Source organism: Stegostoma tigrinum, chromosome 28 (assembly GCF_030684315.1).
Source record: "Stegostoma tigrinum isolate sSteTig4 chromosome 28, sSteTig4.hap1, whole genome shotgun sequence".
Lineage (NCBI taxonomy): Eukaryota > Metazoa > Chordata > Chondrichthyes > Orectolobiformes > Stegostomatidae > Stegostoma > Stegostoma tigrinum.
In genome coordinates, this window is record NC_081381.1 from 47,028,966 (window position 1) to 47,048,578 (window position 19,613).

The 19,613-nt window shown below is 45.4% G+C and overlaps 1 protein-coding gene across 1 annotated transcript in view; it reads right to left on the minus strand.

The window, feature by feature from the left end:
* epha8 (eph receptor A8) overlaps positions 1 to 19,613 on the minus strand; it is a 495,908-nt gene that overhangs the window by 158,695 nt on the left and 317,600 nt on the right. Inside the window, exons 5-6 of the mRNA XM_048561609.2 lie at positions 4,707 to 5,042; positions 746 to 870 (exon numbers count right to left, since the gene is read on the minus strand). Coding sequence (XP_048417566.2) covers positions 746 to 870; positions 4,707 to 5,042 — 461 coding nt within the window. The remainder of the gene's footprint in view (positions 1 to 745; positions 871 to 4,706; positions 5,043 to 19,613) is intronic.

The following is a 19,613-nucleotide window of genomic DNA, read 5'->3' on the forward strand; positions in this document are numbered from 1 at the left end:
AGAGGCACTTATATTTGTCAGAGGTTCAGAGAAATTTCTTTCTCACAGAGACTTGTAAGGCTTTAGAAATCTCTACCATAAAAGTTGGTGATGGAAGCAGAGTCTTTAAATATGTTTAAGGCTGAGGTAGACAGACAAATGGGGAGTGAAAATTTATTGGGGCAGGGGGAGGGGAATAAGTGAGTAGGAATATAGCATAATCGAACCAGCCATGATCTTATTGAATGGCAGAGCTGACTCGAGGAGCTGAGTGGCCTGTTCCAAGTTGCATCTTCCTATCTTTGTGTGTCTTTCTGAAGCAGGTGGGTGATTCTGGAGATTCCTAACTAAGGTAAAGTCCTGACAGAGGATAGAGATAACAAGGTGTGGAGCTGGATGAACGCAGCAGGCCAAGCAGCATCAGAGGAGCAGGAAAGCTGATGTTTCAGGTCTGGACCCTTTTTCAGAAAAGAAGTCCTGACAGAACTAGTCCAAACAGACAGAAAGCAACAGCTTGCCTTTGGACTGGGCAATTGACGTTACCTCACAGCAAGTTACACATATACAGCAGTAAGTATATTTTAAAACATTGCTGCATCAATTTTCAGACTGTAGGAGTCATCCACATTTGACAGTTTATGGAGATCTTTGAGGCAAGGTAGGCATTCCTTACAGACCGACTCCAAGACGACAGCAGAACTCATTTTCCTTTTACATCATAACAGATAATGCTTCATCTTACACAATAGAGTAGGAAATGGTTTACCTTCTCAAAGTATTTGATTTCATATTCTAGTATGATGCCATTGGGATGGTCAGGCTCCTGCCACATTAATGTCACGCTGTTCTGGCTGGTGTTTTCCTGTTTGACCACCAAGATCTGGGATGGAGCTGGGAAAAGAGAAAGAATGGAACATAAAACAGGTCAAATTAGTCTCCAAATTAGATAAGTGCTACTTTCAATAGGCTAATAATTTAGAAGGTTTGCTCCATATTATAACAATGGGAGCATCTTGGTTAAATAACAGGACAAGTCATCGAGAGGGGGTAATGACGTACCAACTTGATCCAAACTACACCTCAACAGTAGAGAGAATTTAAAACTCATTTGTCAAATAAAAATAGAATAAAAAGAACTAAACTCAGTGATAGGGACCATCAGATAACTGGATTTTTGTTTGAAAACTATCTTATTCATTTAATGCTCTTCAGGGAAGCAAGTCTACAATCCATGCCCATGAAGGGACTCAAGATTAATAGCAACGCGCTGACTCTGAACTGTCATTTGAAATGGCTTGGAAAGCCATTCAGTTGTTTCAAGATTAATCAGAGATAAGCAATGAATGTTGTCTTTGCCAATGATACCATAGGCTTATGAAAAATGTTAAAAGTTCAGCAGCCATTAAAGAAGTGAGCAGGCAGAATATTATAGCCCAGTTAAATATCCACCACTTGTTTACACTGATTATTGCTGAGAAAGGACATTTTGTTGAAGCTTTGTGGCCTGCACTCATCAGGACAATTTACAAGAGTAATAAGTTAAGAAGAAAGCCAACTTCTATCCTATGTTATAATATGGTACTATTGGTTTGCAAGAGTATGTTGATTAACTTTGAACCTGAACAGATGCATTTACCACGGTAACAAAGTGGGAAGCTGGATGAACACAGCAGGCCAAGCAGCATCTCAGGAGCACAAAAGCTGATGTTTCGGGCCTCAACTCTTCATCAGAGAGGGGGATGGGGAGGGTTATTTCAGAACCCTCTCCCCATCCCCCTCTATGATGAAGGGTCTAGGCCCGAAACATCAGCATTTGTGCTCCTAAGATGCTGCTTGGCCTGCTGTGTTCATCCAGTTCCACACTTTGTTATCTTGGATTCTTCAGCATCTGAAGTTCCCATTATCTCCATTCACCACGGTAATGCCTCTACCACTCAGAGCGCATGTCTGTGTGAAACTTCAGGATATGAGTCCAACGGCAGTGTTTATCTAAAGCCGTGTAACTAATGCTCCACAAAAACTGCTCCAACTGCTCTCTCTAGATTGCCCTGTTCTTCAAAAGGTAGCAAACCACAATGATGCAACTGACTACAAGGCCAGATTACAGGAAACCAGAGAGACCCTGCTTCAAAACAGTGTGTTCAGTGAACTCCTTTATTCATTCATGGGATGTGGGTGTCACTGGCCAGGCAGCATTTATTGTCGATCCCTAATTGCCCACAGGGCAGTTAAGAGTCAACCTCATTGCTGTGGGTTTGGAGTCATATGTAGGCCAGACCAGGTAAGGATGGCAGTTTCCTTCTCCAAAGGACATTAGTAGGCTAGATTTTGTCATCCAACAATTGGCAATAGACTCATGGTCATCATTAGATTCTTAATTATTTAATTCAATTTCCACCATCTGCCATGGCAAGATTTGGACCTGGGTCCGAGAACATTATCTGGGTCTCTGAATTAACATCCAGTGATCATACCACTAGGCCATCACCTCCCCTGGGCTAGAACTTTCCAGCAGATCCCATGATGGGAATTTTCATCAGTCCCAATCTCCAAGAAACCATTTTCTAATGCTCCTGAAAAGCTAGTTCAGGATATGGTTAGCCATTGTAGGCTTTAGCTCTTGTTGCCCATGGAAGTGGCACAGACCTGAATGCTCTTTCTGGGTAATCCCACATCTGTGGGATATTGCTCTTCCCATGGTTGGAGACCCAGCTCCTGTTTCCTTGTTGGAGGCATGTGTGCTGGCTCTATACACAAAGGAAGATGACCACAACTGTAAGTCACAGAGCCACACCATTCTGAGCATTGATGACCATGGGTTAGGTGACACACTGGTTCTACCTGCTAAACAAATTATAGAGGGGAGAGGGGGAACCTTGGAGTCCTATTTGAAGAATTGACCACAAAGCTCTGGAGTGCCACTCTGTCGCAGTACTGAGGAAATGTTACTCTCAGAGGGATGTCAGCTTTTGGGCAAAATAAATTTATTTGCCTGATCAGGTGGATGTGGAAGATCCCATAACAGTATCTCAAACAAGAGGAGATTTCCTTGCCTTATATTTACCCCCTCAATTGACATCTTGCATGCTGAAGCAATAAGTATCCAAATGTAGCAAGACTTGGACAATATTCAGACCTGGATAAGTGCAAGTTACATTTGCACCAAACATATGTCAAGCAATGGTCTTCTCTAACCTCGACTTGCTGACAACATCCTGAGGGTGACCATTAACCAGGAAGTTATCTCAACCTACCATGCAGATAATGTGACAAGGCTATGCCAAACACCAATCAACCATCTTCAAGGTACAAGTTAGGACTGTGAGGAAATAATCTTCGTGTTTTGGTGAATGCCCAAATGATACTGAAGATATTCAACTAAGAATTCACTCTAAATATACCTCTAACCACCTTAAATATGCTCTATCACTATGACTGGCAACTTGTCAGGCCTCCCTTGACTAAACCTTCTAAATCAGTGATCTTTATGTTACAGAAACAGATGGATAGGTGGTATCTTACTACCAGTTCCCCTTCAAGACACACACAATTCTGACTTTGAACTAAGTTGTCATTTCTTCACTGCCATTGTATCAAGGCCTTTGACTTCCCACCCAACTTGCATTGCCTACACTCCAAGAACTGCAGTTGATCAAGAAGGCAGCTACCCAGCACCTTCTCCAGAGTGACAAGGGATGGGAAATAAATGCTGATCCAGCCAGTGATGCCCATGTCCCATAAAAGAATCAATAAAATTGTATCACAAAAAGTCAGGATTCTCTAGTCATGTCAAAATCAGCACCTACATCTCAACAATGAGAGGCTTCAAAAGTCCTGAATTGACTAAAATGCTTTGAGGCATTTTGTAGTCATGAAAGTGGTATACAAATGTGAGTCTTTCTTTTGCAGTTTCTACTTTAGCCATGTCAGCATCACAGGCTGATTTCCACCAGCATTCAGACTGGGAGGACTTGCTAAACCAGGCATGAACCACCAAGGTGGTGCCCTGATAATGAAAAGGTTCTGCATGGGCTGAAGGGCCTATTTCCATGCTGCATGCATCTATAACTTTATAATTAGGCATTGTTTTCATTATTTATTCATGGAATGTGGGTGTTTATTGTCCATATCATTTACCATCCATGTCATATTGCCTTTCCAAAACTGTCTAGGTCCTACTGCTGTGGGCCTGGAGTCACATGTAGGCCAGACTGGATAAGGACAGAAGATTTCCCTTCCTTGAGGAACATTAGTGAACCAGAAAATTAACAATGACCATAGGTCAGCTTTTTATTTAATTCATTTTTCACCATCCATTTCAACAGGATTTGCACCCACAGAAGACAGGGTTACCATTCCAGTGATTACCACAACACCATATCACCCCCATGGGACACTATGATTACTGCAATGCCACATCTCCCCCATGGGACACTAAATGTGTATTCCCTGAATTTTCCCTTAAGATATGGAAACCAAGCTTGTGACTACTGGGTCATGCGTACTACCTTTGATTCCATCATGGATAGTTTCTAACCAGCCTGTTCAGAAATGGTATTACAGACCTCTGGAGCAGTTGGGACTTCACCTCAGGCTCTCAAGAACTGAGCTGGAAGTGATGATCTCATTCTCCCAAAACCCAAGTTTGAACCAGGGAATCTTTAAATCATCAGCCTAATGGTTTCCCAACTGAGCTATTTTGCTTTAACAAGACTTGGTTTTCATACCTGCCTGGTTCGTGGTGACATTCAGTGAAACAAACTGCCGGGGTTCCAGGCTGAGATCAGAGACTCCATTCACTGCCTCGATCTTCAGGGTATAGTTGGTGTGTGCCAACAGGTTTATCACACTGATAGCTGGCTCTGTCAGTCCCATCTGCTTCGGGCTGAAGCGGATTCGGTTACCACACGCTTCACACTGGCTTGCCCCCCACGCACACTTTCTGCAGATAACATTGTACCGGACGTCATTCCTTCCTCCATTATTGGAGGGTGGGCTCCACTCCAAAGTCACTGTGGTTCCATTCACAGTGGAAAGGGCATTAACTGGGGCAGAGGGGGGTCCTAGTTCATTGGTAAAGAATAGAAAGAATGAGAAACAGGATATAATTGCATTGTCACATGGATGTCATCTTCTGGAAAATTGACAAGACTGTAATTTCATCAGCTCCCTTTGTTTATTTCAAATTATTTTGCCACAGTACAATATTAAATGTATCTCAATGCAAATAGTCAACTTCAATAATGTGTCATCGTAACACTGCAACAAAAAACATATTTTTGGAACTAATATCCCTTGCAACACATTCAGTTTGCACATCCAGGAATCACCTGAAATATTTTAGAACAGAGAAATTAGAACATTACAGCACAGTACAGGCCCTTCGGCCCTCGATGTTGTGCCGACCAGTCATACCAATCTGTAGCCGATCTAACCTACATTATTCCATGTACGTCCATATGCTTGTCCAATGCCAACTTAAATGTACTTAAAGTTTGAGAATCTCCTACTGTTGCAGGAAAAGCATTCCATACCATTACTACTCTGAGTAAAAAAACTACCTCTGACATCTGTCCTACATCTTTCACCCCTCAATTTAAAGCTATGCCCCCTCGTACTCGCCGCCACCATCCTAGGAAAAAGGCTCTCCCTATCCACCCTATCTAACCCTTTGATTATCTTATATGTCTCAATTAAGTCACCTCTCAACCTTCTTCTCTCTAACGAAAATAGCCTCAAGTCCCTCAGCCTTTCCTCGTATTTAATTCTTTTGAAGAGGGGTGTAATGAGATAGGGAACCTCAAGGATGAGGAAACTCGGAGCATTCTCCCCAGTCCCAAAGGCAGGTGAGTGAAATAACTCAAGCTGGCTGATGCTGGTTGGTGTGCTGCCTCCCAGGTGCCAGGGTCTGTAATGTCTTGGATCGTGATTTCAGGATTCTTAAGGGGGAGAGGGAGCAGCCCCAAGTCGTGGTCCACATAGGCACCAACAACATAGGGAGGAAAAGGGATGGGGATATAAGGCAGAAATTCAATGAGCTAGGGTGGAAGCTTAGAGCTAGAACAAACAGAGTTGTTATCCGTGGTTACCGTGCCACGTGCAAGCGAGGTGGGGAATAGGGAGAAAGAGCAGTTGAACACGTGGCTACAGGGATGGTGCAGGAGGGAGGGATTCAGATACCTGGATAATTGGGACTCATTCTGGGGTAGGTGGGACCTCTACAAACAGGATGGTCTACACCTGAACCAGATGGGTACCAATATCCTGGGGGTGCGGGAGGGTGATATTTGCTAATGCATTTCAGGAGGGTTTAAACTAATTCAGCAGGGGGATGGGAACGTGAATTGTAGCTCCAGTGTACAGGAGGTTGAGAGTAGTGAGATCATGAATAAGGTTTCAAGGTCGCAGAAGTATACCAGCAGGTAGGAAGGTGATTTGAAGTGTGTCTACATCAACGCTAGGAGATTCCCGAATAAGGTGGGAGAACCTGCAGCATGGGTTGGTACCTGGGATTTTGATGTTTTGGCCATTTCGGAGACATGGATAGAACAGGGACAGGAACAGCTGTTGCAGGTTCCGGGGTTTAGATGTTTCAGTAAGATGAGTGAAGGTGGTAAAAGTGGGGCAAGTGTGGCATTGTTAGTCAAGGACAGTATTACAGTGGCAGAAAGGATGTTTGATGAGGACTTGTCTACTGAGGTGGTATGGGCTGAGGTTAGAAACAGGAAAGGAGAAGTCACCCTGTTGGGAGTTTTCTATAGGTCTCTGAAAAGTTCCAGTAGAGAAAAGGATTGCAAAGTTGATTCTGGGTAGGAGCGAAAGTGACAGGGTCGTTGTTATGGGGTACTTTAACTTTCCAAATATTGATTGGAAACATTATAATTTGAATACTTTAGATAGGTCAGTTTTTGTCCAATATGTACAGGACAGTTTCCTGACACAGTACGTAGATAGGCCAACAAGAGGTGAGGCCACTTTGGATTTGGTACTGGGTAATGAACCAGGCCAGGTGTTAGATTTGGAGGCAGGTGAGCACTTTGGTGACAGTGACCACAATTTGATTACATTTACTTTAGCAATGGAAAGGGATAGGTATATACCACAGGGCAAGAATTAAAGCTGGGGGAAAGGCAATTATGAGGCGATTGGGCAAGACTTAGGATGGGGAAAGGAAACTGCAGGGGCTGAGCACAATTGAAATGTGGAGCTTGTTCAAGGAACAGCTACTGGATGTCCTTGATAAGTATGTACCTGTCAGGCAGGGAGGAGGTGGTCAAGTGAGGAACCATGGTTTATTAAAGAAGTCGAATCTCTTGTCAAGAGGAAGAAAGAGACTTATGTAACGATGAGGCTTGAGGGCTCAGTTAGGGCGCTTGAGAATTACAGGTTAGCCAGGAAGGACCTAAAAAGAGGCCTAAGAAGAGCCAGGAAGGGACATGAGATGCCTTTGGCAGGTAGGATCAAAGAAAACTGTAAAGCTTTCTATAGGTATGTCAGGAATAAAAGAATGATTAGAGTAAGATGAAGGCCAGTCAAGGACAGTAGTGGGAAGTTGTGTGTAGAGTCTGAAGAGATAGGAAAGGTGCTAAATGAATATTTTTAATCAGTATTCACACAGGAAAAAGACAATGCTCTCGAGAATACTGACTTACAGGCTGTCAGACTAGATGGGATTGAGGTTCATAAGGAGGAGGTGTTAGCAATTCTGGAAAATGTGAAAACAGATAAGCCCCCTGGGCCGGATGGGATCTATCCTAGAATTCTCTGGGAAGCTAGGGAGGAAATTGCAGAGCCTTTGACTTTGATCTTTATGTCATCATTATCTTCAGGAATAGTGCAAGAAGACTGGAGGATTGCATATGTTGGCCCCTTATTCAAGAAGCGGAGTACAGACAACCCTGGTAATTATAGACCAGTGAGCCTTATTTTGGTTGCGGGTAAATTGTTGGAAAGAATTATAAGAGATAGGATTTATAATCATCTGGAAAAGAATAATTTGATTAGGAATAGTCAACATGGTTTTGTGAAGGGTAGGTCGTGCCTCACAAAACTTATTGAGTTCTTTGACAAGGTGACTAAACAGGTGGATGAGGGTAAAGTGGTTGGTGTGGTGTATATGGATTTCAGTAAAGAGTTTGATCAGGTTCCCCAGGGTAGGCTGTTGCAGAAAATTCAGAGGCATGGGATTGAGGATGGTTTAGCTGTTTGGATCAGAAATTGGCTAGCTGTAAGAAGACAGAGGGTGGTGGTTGATGGGAAATAGTCATCCTGGAGTTCAGTTACTCGTGGTGTACCGCAAGGATCTGTTTTGGGGCCACTGCTGTTTGTCACTTTTATAAATGATCTGGATAAGGGCGTAGAAGGATGGATTAGTAAATTTGCTGATGACACTAAAGTCGGTGGAGTTGTGGATAGCGCAGAAGGATGTTGCAGGTTAGAGAGGGACATAGATAAGCTGCAGAGATGGGCTGAGAAGTGGCAAATGGAGTTTAATGTGGAAAAACGTGAGGTGATTCACTTTGGAAGGAGTAACAGGAATACAGAGGACTGGGCTAATGATAAGATTCTTGGTGGTGTGGATGAGCAGAGAGATCTCGGTGTCCATGTGCATAGATCCCTGAAAGTTGCCACCCAGGTTGATAGGGTTGTTAAGAAGGCATACAGTGTGTTAGGTTTTATTTGTAGAGGGATTGAGTTTTGGAGCCATGAGGTCATGTTGCTGCTGTACAAAACTCTGGCGCGGCCGCAGTTGGAGTATTGCATACAGTTCTGATCGCCGCATTATAGGAAGGATGTGGAAGCATTGGAAAGGGTGCAGAGGAGATTTACCAGGATGTTGCCTGGTATGGGAGGAAGGTCTTATGAGGAAAGGCTGAGTGACTTGAGGCTGTTTTCATTAGAGAGAAGGTTAAAAGGTGATTTAATAGTGACGTACAAGATGATCAGAGGATTAGCTAGGGTGAACAGTGAGAGCTTATTTCCTCAGATGGTGATGACTAGCATGAGGGGACATAGGTTTAAGTTGAGGGGTGATAGATATAGGACAGATGTTAGAGGTAGATTCGTTACTCAGAGAATAGTAAGGGCATGGAATGCCCTGCCTGCAACAGTCGTAGACTCGACAACTTTAAGAGCATTTGAATGATTGTTGGATAAATATATGGATGATAATGGAATATTGTAGACTAGATGGGCTTCAGATTGGTTTCACAGGTCGGTGCAACATCGAGGGCCAAAGGGCCTGTACTGCGCTGTAATGTTCTATGTTGTAAATTCTGCTCGTAAGCCTGCCAGTCCCAAGCGGATTGCAGCTGTATCCCGAGTGTGGAGAGACGGTGCATGCGACTGTTAAGTGCTTTGGTGCACAGAGATAGTGTTCCAACTTTTGAGCCAGGAGATCAGGGTTCAAATCTCACCTGCTCCAGAAGTGTGCCATAACATCTCTGAACATGTTGATTAAAAACACTGACATATATGGGTATCTAATTAACAACAGTGAGTTATGACTGAGGATGGAAGTGAGGCTGAAGGAATAATAGGAGACATGAGGCCACTATCACAGAGCTGTCAAATAGAAATCACAGACCAGTCGCAAGTGGGATGATAGTAACGTCTTTCATTGCATGCATTAATTTGAGCCGGAAATACCATAAGTACTCATGCTATTACAAGTCATAGTACTCTATGAGTGTGTATTTACTGCCATTTCAATTCAAACTTTATACGAAAGAATCATCAAAAGATTTTGAGAAAATTTGTAGCTCAGGTTGTGGATGAGGTTGCAGGCTTGCTCACTGAGCCAGTGTGTTTGATTGCAGATGTTTCATCACCATCTTAGGTAGCATTGTCAGCGAGCATCCGATGAAGTGCTGGTGTTCCTTCCCGCCTGTTGTTTATATGCCTCGGTTTGCTGGGGTGGTTGGTGTTACTTTTGGCTCTGTTCTTCCATGGTTTGTAGATCGGGTCCAGTTCAGTGTGTTTCTTGATAGAGTTCCAGTTGGAATGCCAGGCCTCCAGGAATTCCCTGAGATTTCTATGTTTGGCTTGTGCTATTATGGATTTGTTGTCCCTGTCGAATTCACATCCTTCTTTGTTCATGTGTGTTGAGACCTGTGAGAATTAGTCGTGTCTCTCGGTGGCTTGTCAGTGTTCGTGACATCCTTATTGGCAGTTTTCTTCCAGTTTGGCTTAAGTAATGTTTTTCACAGTAGCATGGTATTTTGTATATTACATTAGTTTAATTGGGTGAGGGGTTGGGATCTTTTATTTTCATCAGTAGCTGTCGCAGGGTGTTTGTTGGTTTATAGGCCACCCTTTTACCTGGGGGTCTGAGTAGTCTTGTGGTCATCTCTGTTATATTTCTGCTGTACGGTAGGGTGACTAGTGAGTGTGGTCATGTTGTGTTTTCTTCTTGTGGTCTGTTATGGAGTTAACAGCAGATTGTGCTTTTTGGGTATCCATTCCTTTTGAAAACTCTATGTAAGTGCTCCTGTTCTACTCTGTGCAATTCCGAATTGTGTTGTTTGACTAATGTCCTGATGTCGCTCCATTTATGGGCATTGAGGTGGTTGCTGGCATAATTAAGTATCTGGGCCGTATGTGCTGTCTTTCTGGGTACATTAGTCTGGAGTTCCTCGTTGTTCTTACGTTCTACCATTACATCCATGAAGGATAGTTGTTGTTGTTCTCTTCTTCTTTTATGAAATTTTATGTGTTGGTGGTTTTCTTCTAGTCTTGTGCGTTTGATAATCACAAAGGTGTCATCTACGTAACAGATCCAGAGTTTGGGTTGTATAATGGGGAGCACTGTCAGTTCAAATCTTTGCATTACTGCCTCTGCAATAGATCCTGAAATTGGGGATCCCATTGGTGTTTTGTTGATTTGTTTAAATAAATGGCTGATGAAGGCGACGTGGTTTGTGAGGCACAGATCCAGCAGGTTCAGGGTACTGTCCTTGTGAATGCTGTTAGTGTCTTGGGGTGTCTGCCTTCCTGATTCATCCAGCAGTGTGGCTATTGTCCCTTTGGCCAATTGATGTTTATGGATGTAAATATTGCTGTTACATCAAGGGATATCTTATCCTCTTCCATGCTGGTATCCTTGTGTGATGATGAGGAACTCTTGGGAGGAGTGGATGGGGTGGGTAGCGTTGTCAATTAAGTATTTCAGCTTCTTTTGCCGTTCTTTGCCTATTCTATATGTTGGCGTGCCTGGTAGTGAGACAATGGGTCTGGGGGGACCCCTGGCTTGTGCACTGTAGGGAGTCCATAGAAGCTGGTTGAGTTGCATCCTTCTGGCTTCATTTTTTTTGGTAGTCTGTCTCACTGAACTCTCCTGAGCAGTGTAATCTCTTCAGGGTTGTTGTGATCCAGTTCTATAACTGTGGTGTTGGGTCCATTGCCATTTGTTGACCCCATACCCAAACCTAACAAAACTAATGTAGTATACAAAATACCATGCAATGGTGCAAGGAATATTACATACGCCAAACTGGAAGCAAACTGACAAAAAGGATATCATGAACACCAACTAGCCACCAACAGACATGACCAATTCTCACAGGTTTCAACCCATACAGACAATAAAGGACAAGAATTTGACTGGGACAACACATCCATAATAGCACAAGCAAACAGCGACATACCAGGAAATTCCTGGAGGCCTGGCATTCCAATGGAACTCCATCAACAAACACATTGAACTGGACCCTGTATACAAACCACTGAGAAACAGAACTGGAAGCGATACCAATCAGCCCAGCAAACTGAGGCATATAAATGATAAGCGAGACGGAACACCAACACTTCACTGGAGGTGCACTGACAATGTTAATTAGCAGGGTGATGAAACGTCTGCAATCAAATCCATCGGCTTGGTGACTAAGTCTGCAACCGAAAGGCTCATCAAGGCTCCCAAAATGCCCAATACCGGTTGTTTGGTCTAACTGTCCTTCAGCAATCAAACATTTCATAATTTGGAATTTGGCCAGATACACATCTTAAAGCTTCCAGGTTGCGACGCAGTGAACTTTGAGGATGACCATTGGCACCATAAGGCTCAATACTGCAGATTCTGATCTCTCTGCTAACTTGACCCCAGCTCCCTGTCATCCACTCTTGCCCTGCCCCTTGACCAAAGTGTCAATGGATATTACTTGCAACTTTGCTATTGATCATTTTGAGCCTGCAAGTGATTAATTGGGTAGAATTCATGTCCTGGCCTATAGTGGCTTTTCTGTTTGGTCAACTTGATAATGGGGACAGCTGCCTCCACCATGTCATGTGATTGTTGTTGCCATTTTGCTGAAATAGAGTCAAAAACAGGTATAGATTATACAGCACAGAAACAAACCCATTGGTCCAACTTGTCCATGCCGACCAGATGGACTAAATTGATCTAGTCTCATTTGCCTGCATTTGGTCCATATCCCTCTAAACCCTTCCCATTCATGCCTTTAAAGATTCCTTTTAAATGTCGAAATTGTACCAGCCTCCACCACTTCCTTTGGCAGCTCGTTCCACATATGCGCCACTTTTTGTACAAAAGGTTGTCCCTAGGATCCCTTTTAAATCTTTCCCCTCTCACCTTAAACCTATGCCCCTAGTTTTGGACTCTCCTACCCTCAGAAAATGACCTTGGCTATTTACCGTACTTGTATGCCTCATGATTTTATAATTGTTTATAAGATCACACCCTCAGCCTCCGAATGAGGGAAAAGGGGGCCCAGTCCATTCAGCCTCTCCCTACAGCTTAAACCCTCCAATCCTGGCAACATCCTTGTAAATCTTTTCCAAATCCTTTCAAGTTTAGCGACATCATCCTATAGCAGGGAGACCAGAATTGAATGCAGTATTCTAAGAGTGGCCTCACCAATGTCCTGGGCAGATGCAAAATGACGTTCCAACTCCTATAGTCAATGCACTGACCAATAAAGGCAAACATGCCAAATGCCTTTTTCACCTCCTTGTCTAACTGCGACTCCACTTTCAAGGGATTATGTACTCGCACCCCTAGGTCTCCTTTTGGCAACACTCCCCAGGGCCTTACTATTACAATGGATATGTCCTGCCCTGATTTGCCCGAACAAAATGCAACACCTCACTTTTTTGTACATTGAACTGTACCTGACAATCCTCAGCCCATAAGCCCATCTGTACTCAGATAACCTTCTGCACTGTCCAATAATTTTGGTGTCATCTGCAAACTTACTAAACATACCTCCTACATTTACATACATATCATTTGTATAAATGGTGAAAAGCAGTGGACCCAGCACCACCCTTGTGCCACACCAAACTGAGAAACAACTGTCTGTTTTCTTCACCAACAGGTGCCAAACAGGAAAAAAGCCAGAGCATGGGGCACCATGTCACACTGGGATGGTCCGCAATGTGGGACTGATGTTGAGTTCTGGACGGTCAGGGGTTAGTTCATCCAGAAGTCCACCGCACACCCGAGTCACCTCGTTTGCACACGAGGTGTTAGGGTCTAGTGCCTCATCCATCAGGCTCTGGATGGTTCGAGTCAGGAGCTAGAGGTGGACTGATGCTCTTACAATCAACTGTGCTGGTGTTAAACAGCCTGCTCATCTGCCAACCAGCGTGTCACTGACTCTGTTTGTCCCTGCATGCTGAGATCTCTCCTCCTTCAACCAGCTCAAGCCACACTCAAGGAGGAACCTGTCCCTGAGCAATGGCTCCCTCACGAGAGTCACCATTCCCACAGGGGATAGAGCTCTGCTGCAAGCTGACTGTGTCCCAAACTGTGATCAGTTCCAGATGGAAGACAGGTGATTCCTGGAAGACCTAAGGCTGGGACCACTCCGTGAACAGGAACTGCATGTTGTAATGGAGGCCGCGCAACTGACAGAAGAAATATGTCAACAGGGCGCATGACCCTGGAGGATGCTCAGTGCAGGGTCTGAAAGTAGAAAGTCACTACCTGGGTGTGAAGGCATGTTAGCGCCTGACCATCCTCAAATGAGAGACTCAAAACCGCAGTTGATCCAGTGTTGCTTCTTGTCCCAGAAAAACTCCACCAGCTTTTTCTGGATGGTGGTGACAAAAGCCAGGGGGAGAGACCAAAGTGACAATGTGGTGGCTCAGTGGATAGTGCTGCTGCCTCACAGCACCAGGGACTCAGGTTCAATTACTGCTTCTGATGACTGTCCATGTGTGGTTTGCACATTTTCCCCGTGTCTGCATGGGTTTCCTCACACAGTCCAGGGATGTTAAGTTAGACGGATTAGCCATGGAAAATGCAAGGTTACATAGATGGATTTGGGGGTGGGGGCTGGGAAGATTCTGGGCAGGATGCTCTTTGGTCTGAATTTGCTGGGCTAAATGGCCTCTTTCCACACTTAGAGATTCTACGATCAGCCAGAACCACAAGATGGCAGCCAACAGCTGGTTTATGACCAGCACTCATGCCCTATAGGACAGCACTTGGAGCAGCCCTGTCCAGCTTGGTAGGCAAGTGGTCAACTTAGTTTCCAACCCCTGGCTATTCACTGGCCAGGATTCCTCAGCTGGCCAAAGATGGATTCCTGGGTAGTGGAGGTGACTGCCCCTCCACGTGAAACACCAGAGATCCTCCAGCACAGGCTGACCAGAAACCCCGGGCACTAGCTCCAGTCGATCCTTGCAGTGGATGCATCCTCTGGCACTCTTGCATCCTCTACAGGTCAGCTGTGTCTGTGAACATGAGGTGCTCATCATCAGCATACATTGAAAGAAACACCTCCAGCCCCAGCCCTTGCAGAGCTAAACCCGAAAGCTGCTTACACTACAAGCACAGGGCTGGATCCATGCAGAGAGAATAAAGCTGGCTGGAGAAGGGGATGGGTGGGGGCAGGCTTGATGTACTCCTCTCCCAAAGCACATCGCATACTTTGGCTCCCCAAGGAGTGAGATGATACGAAATTTGTGCTGGGCAGTCCCGTTGCCATTGACATTGAAGCTGTCTATGGCTGCAGGATGTGCCACCACCACAAGTTAAAGCAAAGAGATCCAACTTACTGATTGGGCATGGGGGCTGGGGTGTTCTTTTTCCCTTCCATTGCCTGATGACGCTGCAAAGGAATCCCTGGCACCTCCACTTCACAGTCTTGTGCGATCCTAGTGCTGCCAATAGCTGCCGGGCAGACATGACCAGAAGTGGTAGAGAATTCCACCAGTCCATAGCCAACCAGATTCTGTCTCGACAACCAAGCACTATTTGGAAATAGTCCTGGAGATCTCCGATGGAGGTCAGGGGGATCTTGTCCACAAGAACCACAACGCTCTCTATCTCATCTAACTCGGCACTCCTCACAACCGATGCCCAGTCCTCCTCCATATCACTGCGTCCAACTCCTGACCCCTCCCCCACTGAGTGAGGGTGGTGGTGGTGGTACGAGGTTCAGGCACACCCTGCCTAGACCCCAACCCCAGGGTTGACAGCAGAAGGATCCCTTGCAGGGCCCCCCAAGTATCAGATTATGCCAGACTCATGTAAAACATTGACTAAACAGCCAGGCCCCCTGAGTGGCAGTGGTTCAGAAAACTGCTCCATTCTCAGCGTTGGGTCACCCTCCTTATCTGGGAAAAGATTTGCAGTAAGGGCGGAGGTGCCTGACATAAGGACTGGGAGGGTGTGAGGAGGCCTGCTCCTTCACTGCTACCATCCACGGTGCCTTCAGCATAGTCTCCAATCAGTGCAGGCAGCATTTTAAGACCTCGTTGTGGCATGCGCAAGACCTCAGTGGCCATGTCCACCTCAGCCCATGAAGTGTCGTATCCAGTTGGACTAGGGGTCAGGTTTACGTCCCCTCCCCTTGTGAGGACGGAGTGGGATTCCCAGTGAATGCTACTCCCTCATCCCTGAGGGTGGTGTTATTAGTACTGGACTCCCCTTGTCCCTCTGAACCCAAGGGGTAGCATCTTTTTCAGGTGGATGGGGGAGCAAGAGACACCTCCATCTCTCCACTGTCCTAACATCTCCCCTCACCCTCAAATGTCCTCCCTTCTTCCTTGTCCCTCACAAGTTTCAGAGTACACAGGGCGGCGGAGGGGTCGGGGGGGGGGGAGGTGGACGGGAACCAGTGGAAACTGGGGTGATCACCTCCACACTCATGCTTCTATCAGTGGCGGAACCGGGCTGGGTCATGAATCCCGTTCCTTCCTGAAGCATCTGGGACCGCTGTCTTTTCCAAGGGATTCCTCCCCAGTCCAGGGGCCAATGGCCTCTGTCATTGGGGGAATTCTCCTTGGAGGCCACCCCCAAATGCTTAGTCTTCCTCTGGACTTTCCTCCAATGCAGATGCTCACCTTCTACCTCAGTGGTGTTTGTAAGTGAGGTCGCTCCCTCCTGCAGGGAGCAAGATGAGGGGGGGTGCATTTTACAAGGGGAGGGTTGCTAATGTCAGCTGCAGCCAATTGGATGGTTGTAGTGGCATTCGATGCAGAGCAGTTCCTCCAGAGGTGCCCCATCTCCTTACAGCCATGACACTGTACACTGTCTGCTGACCAGGCCACCTGGCAAGCAGCACCCTGGTGCTCAAATGTGACCTCCTTGTGGGCCAAGCAGATGAAAATTTGTCTCTGGGAAGAGCAAATGTGTCTCAGGTGTTCCTCCCTCAGACTGGGGGAGAAGGAGATCAGATGGAACAAAGGGCAGGATGTTCGAGATGTTTCTGAGAAACTACTTCCTGAGGGTTGACAGGCACAAACGTCCCATTGAGAGTAAGCCCTTCACCAGGGGAAGGTGCACCCCTCACTCAGTCTTCAGGAAGGACACCGCCTTCCCATACATCTTCGATGCAGCATCAATGGTAGGGGCGCTGACTACCCCCTGCCTACTCCACTTGCCTCAATGCTCATGTCAGGGTGAATGCAACATATTACCCATGTTTTGTTGAATAAGTAAAGGGCAACAGGGTCCCCTAGGGTGGGGGGAAGCACAGAGGATATAACCACCCCTGCATAGGAACAATTGGGACCCACCCCGGATGTTGTTTTACAGCACCCTGCGATAACCACCGACCCCAACAACCCCCAAACCGAGGAATACCACCACCCCTCTCATACAAATTACTGAAAAAGAATATAATAAAATCTTTGTTCAGTATCACCAGCCAACACAGTCCCTTAGGCTGCCATGTCCCAACATATAGACCCCGAACCCAAGTCACTGGAAGATGGTCTGGAAGTAGTAACAGGGAGAGGGCCCAGGCTCCAGAATACAGTCACTCACAAATAAGTAAGTGTTCAGGCCCAGGTCTGAATCTTCCAAGTGAAGAAAAGCAGCCCAGACTCCAGGAACATACCTTCCCAGCAGCAGACAGAATAGAAAAGTCCAGGCTTCAGAAGCCAACACTTCAAGGCACTGCCTGGGTAAAATATAGGCCACCAGGCTCCTCAGGGCAACAACACCAGCTGGTCCCAGTTGCGAGTCCCCTCCAGGCAGGCTGTAGCACCCAAGACTCCAGGCAGTAGCTTCTATACAGAACAATGCATGTAATTACAGCAGTCTATGACTCATTGGGGAGAAATGCAGGCCACCAGGCCTCCAGAGAGAGTAGCAGCTGCAGCAATGGAGTATCCCAGGTTCTCTGCAGTCTGCAGCACCACAGACTTTAGGTACTAGGTCTCAATTAACTCCCGCTGCTCTCAATTGCAACTGGTATTGTCACTCCAGCCTCCAAGTCTCAATGACAGCAGCAGCAGCAGTGTGCAGATTCCCAAGACACTGCCTCTACAGGGAAAACAACCTTTCTCCACCACCCTCTATCTCCTAATTTCAAGCCAATTTTGTATCCAGTTGGCTAGCTCCCTCTGAAATCCAGCAATTCCACTATTTTAGCAGATAAGGATGAAAACATAGATAACGCCCACGAGGCCCATCATCTTAATATTATACCTACAGAAGCATTGACATGTATCCAATTCATTTTTATTTACTGATCTGAAATGTAATTAGTTACAGCTGGATACTTATTTCTGCACATGTTGGCACGGGGCTAACATTTTGGACAACACAACATTTAAACAAATGTTCATTCAACTGGATATTGTGAAACAGGGCTGTCCCAAATATAACAAAGTGTGGAGCTGGATGGACATAGCAGGCCAAGCAGCATCTTAGGAGCACAAAAGCTGGCCCAAAACGTCAGCTTTTGTGCTCCTCAGCTGCTGCTTGGCCTGCTGTGTTCATCCAGCTCCACATTTTGTTATCTTGGATTCTCCAGCATCTGCAGTTCCCATTATCTCTGTCCCAAATATGTTTATTTTTATTATGTGTAGGCAGACAGGAGGCTGGAAGAACACAGCAAATCAGGCAGCGTCTGGAGGAAAGGAGAAGTCAACGTTTTGGGTATTACCCTTCTTCTAGACTGTAAGTGGGGGTAGGGATAGCTGGTGGAAGGTAATGGTATGGCAGTGAATGGTGGACACCAGTATTAGGTTCGACGTGGTTGGTCGATGGTACCAAGTCGTATCTACTACCGGTGTGCACCTATCACCAACTTTCCGCTACCCTCCCCCAACCTCTCTTTATCTGCAGCACCCGATACCCCCACATCCAGTCCTAAAACAAGGATAATACTGAAACATTGACTCCTCCTTTCCTCCAGATGCTGCCTGGTTTGCTGTGTCCTTCCAGCCTCCTGTCAGTCTACCTTGGATTCCAGCATCGGCAAGTCTTTTTGGTCTCTAACCACGTTTATTTTTACAGCTGATATGGTGACAAGAGCACAGATTAAGTATTGATCATTTGGTTCCATTCGTTCCTTTTACATGCTTCATTTGGATAAAGAGAATGAAAGGTATGACACTTCAATCCCTCATACACACACGTGATCCTTAAGAGTCTGACTTTATATCAGGTAAATTAAAGGGATCACTTAGTGTTGTACTGCAGTCATCATTAATCATAGATTATCCCACAAGTTCCATCAAGTACCAGGTGACAGAGCAGAATGTGATGGTGGGATTGGTTAGTGGTGATAAAGCAATGTGAAATATGGGGGCCCTACCATTAGAGCACTTTTCAGGCAGCAAAGGAGGCTAATTAATTGAATTTAATGGTGTCAGCATTGGATAGAATTTATAAGGAGTACTTGTGCTGTATAGATAGCATCTATAGCCCTCAGCTGGACACTCTCTGATCAGGTCTCATCTACCATAACATGTCCAAACAAGTTGGTTTAAAAATACTTCTTTATTTGTCAAGATTTCACAGAACCACAGGAACATATCGCAGAAGAGGAGGCTGTTTACTTAAAGACAACACTCTATAAACGTATGAACACGGAACCAGAGTAGTCCACTTGGCCCTGTGCGTGTGCTCCACTATTCAAAAAAACCCAGGTCTTATCTGATTTTACCTGCAACTCTGTCCTCCTGCATATCCCTGATAATCTTTCACCCCTCAGTAATTGAGAATAAAACTACCTCTGCCTTAAAAATATTTAAAGATTTTATATCTTTGGAAGTGGAGAATTCTCAAGACTCAACACTCTATGAGGGGAAAAAAATATTTTCCTCATCTTTGCTTTGAATGGGCACCACTGTATTTTTAAACAATGAGCCCTACTTCTAGATTATTCTAAAAGAAATACTCTTTCAGCTTCCACCCAGTCTAGTCCCTTCAGAAT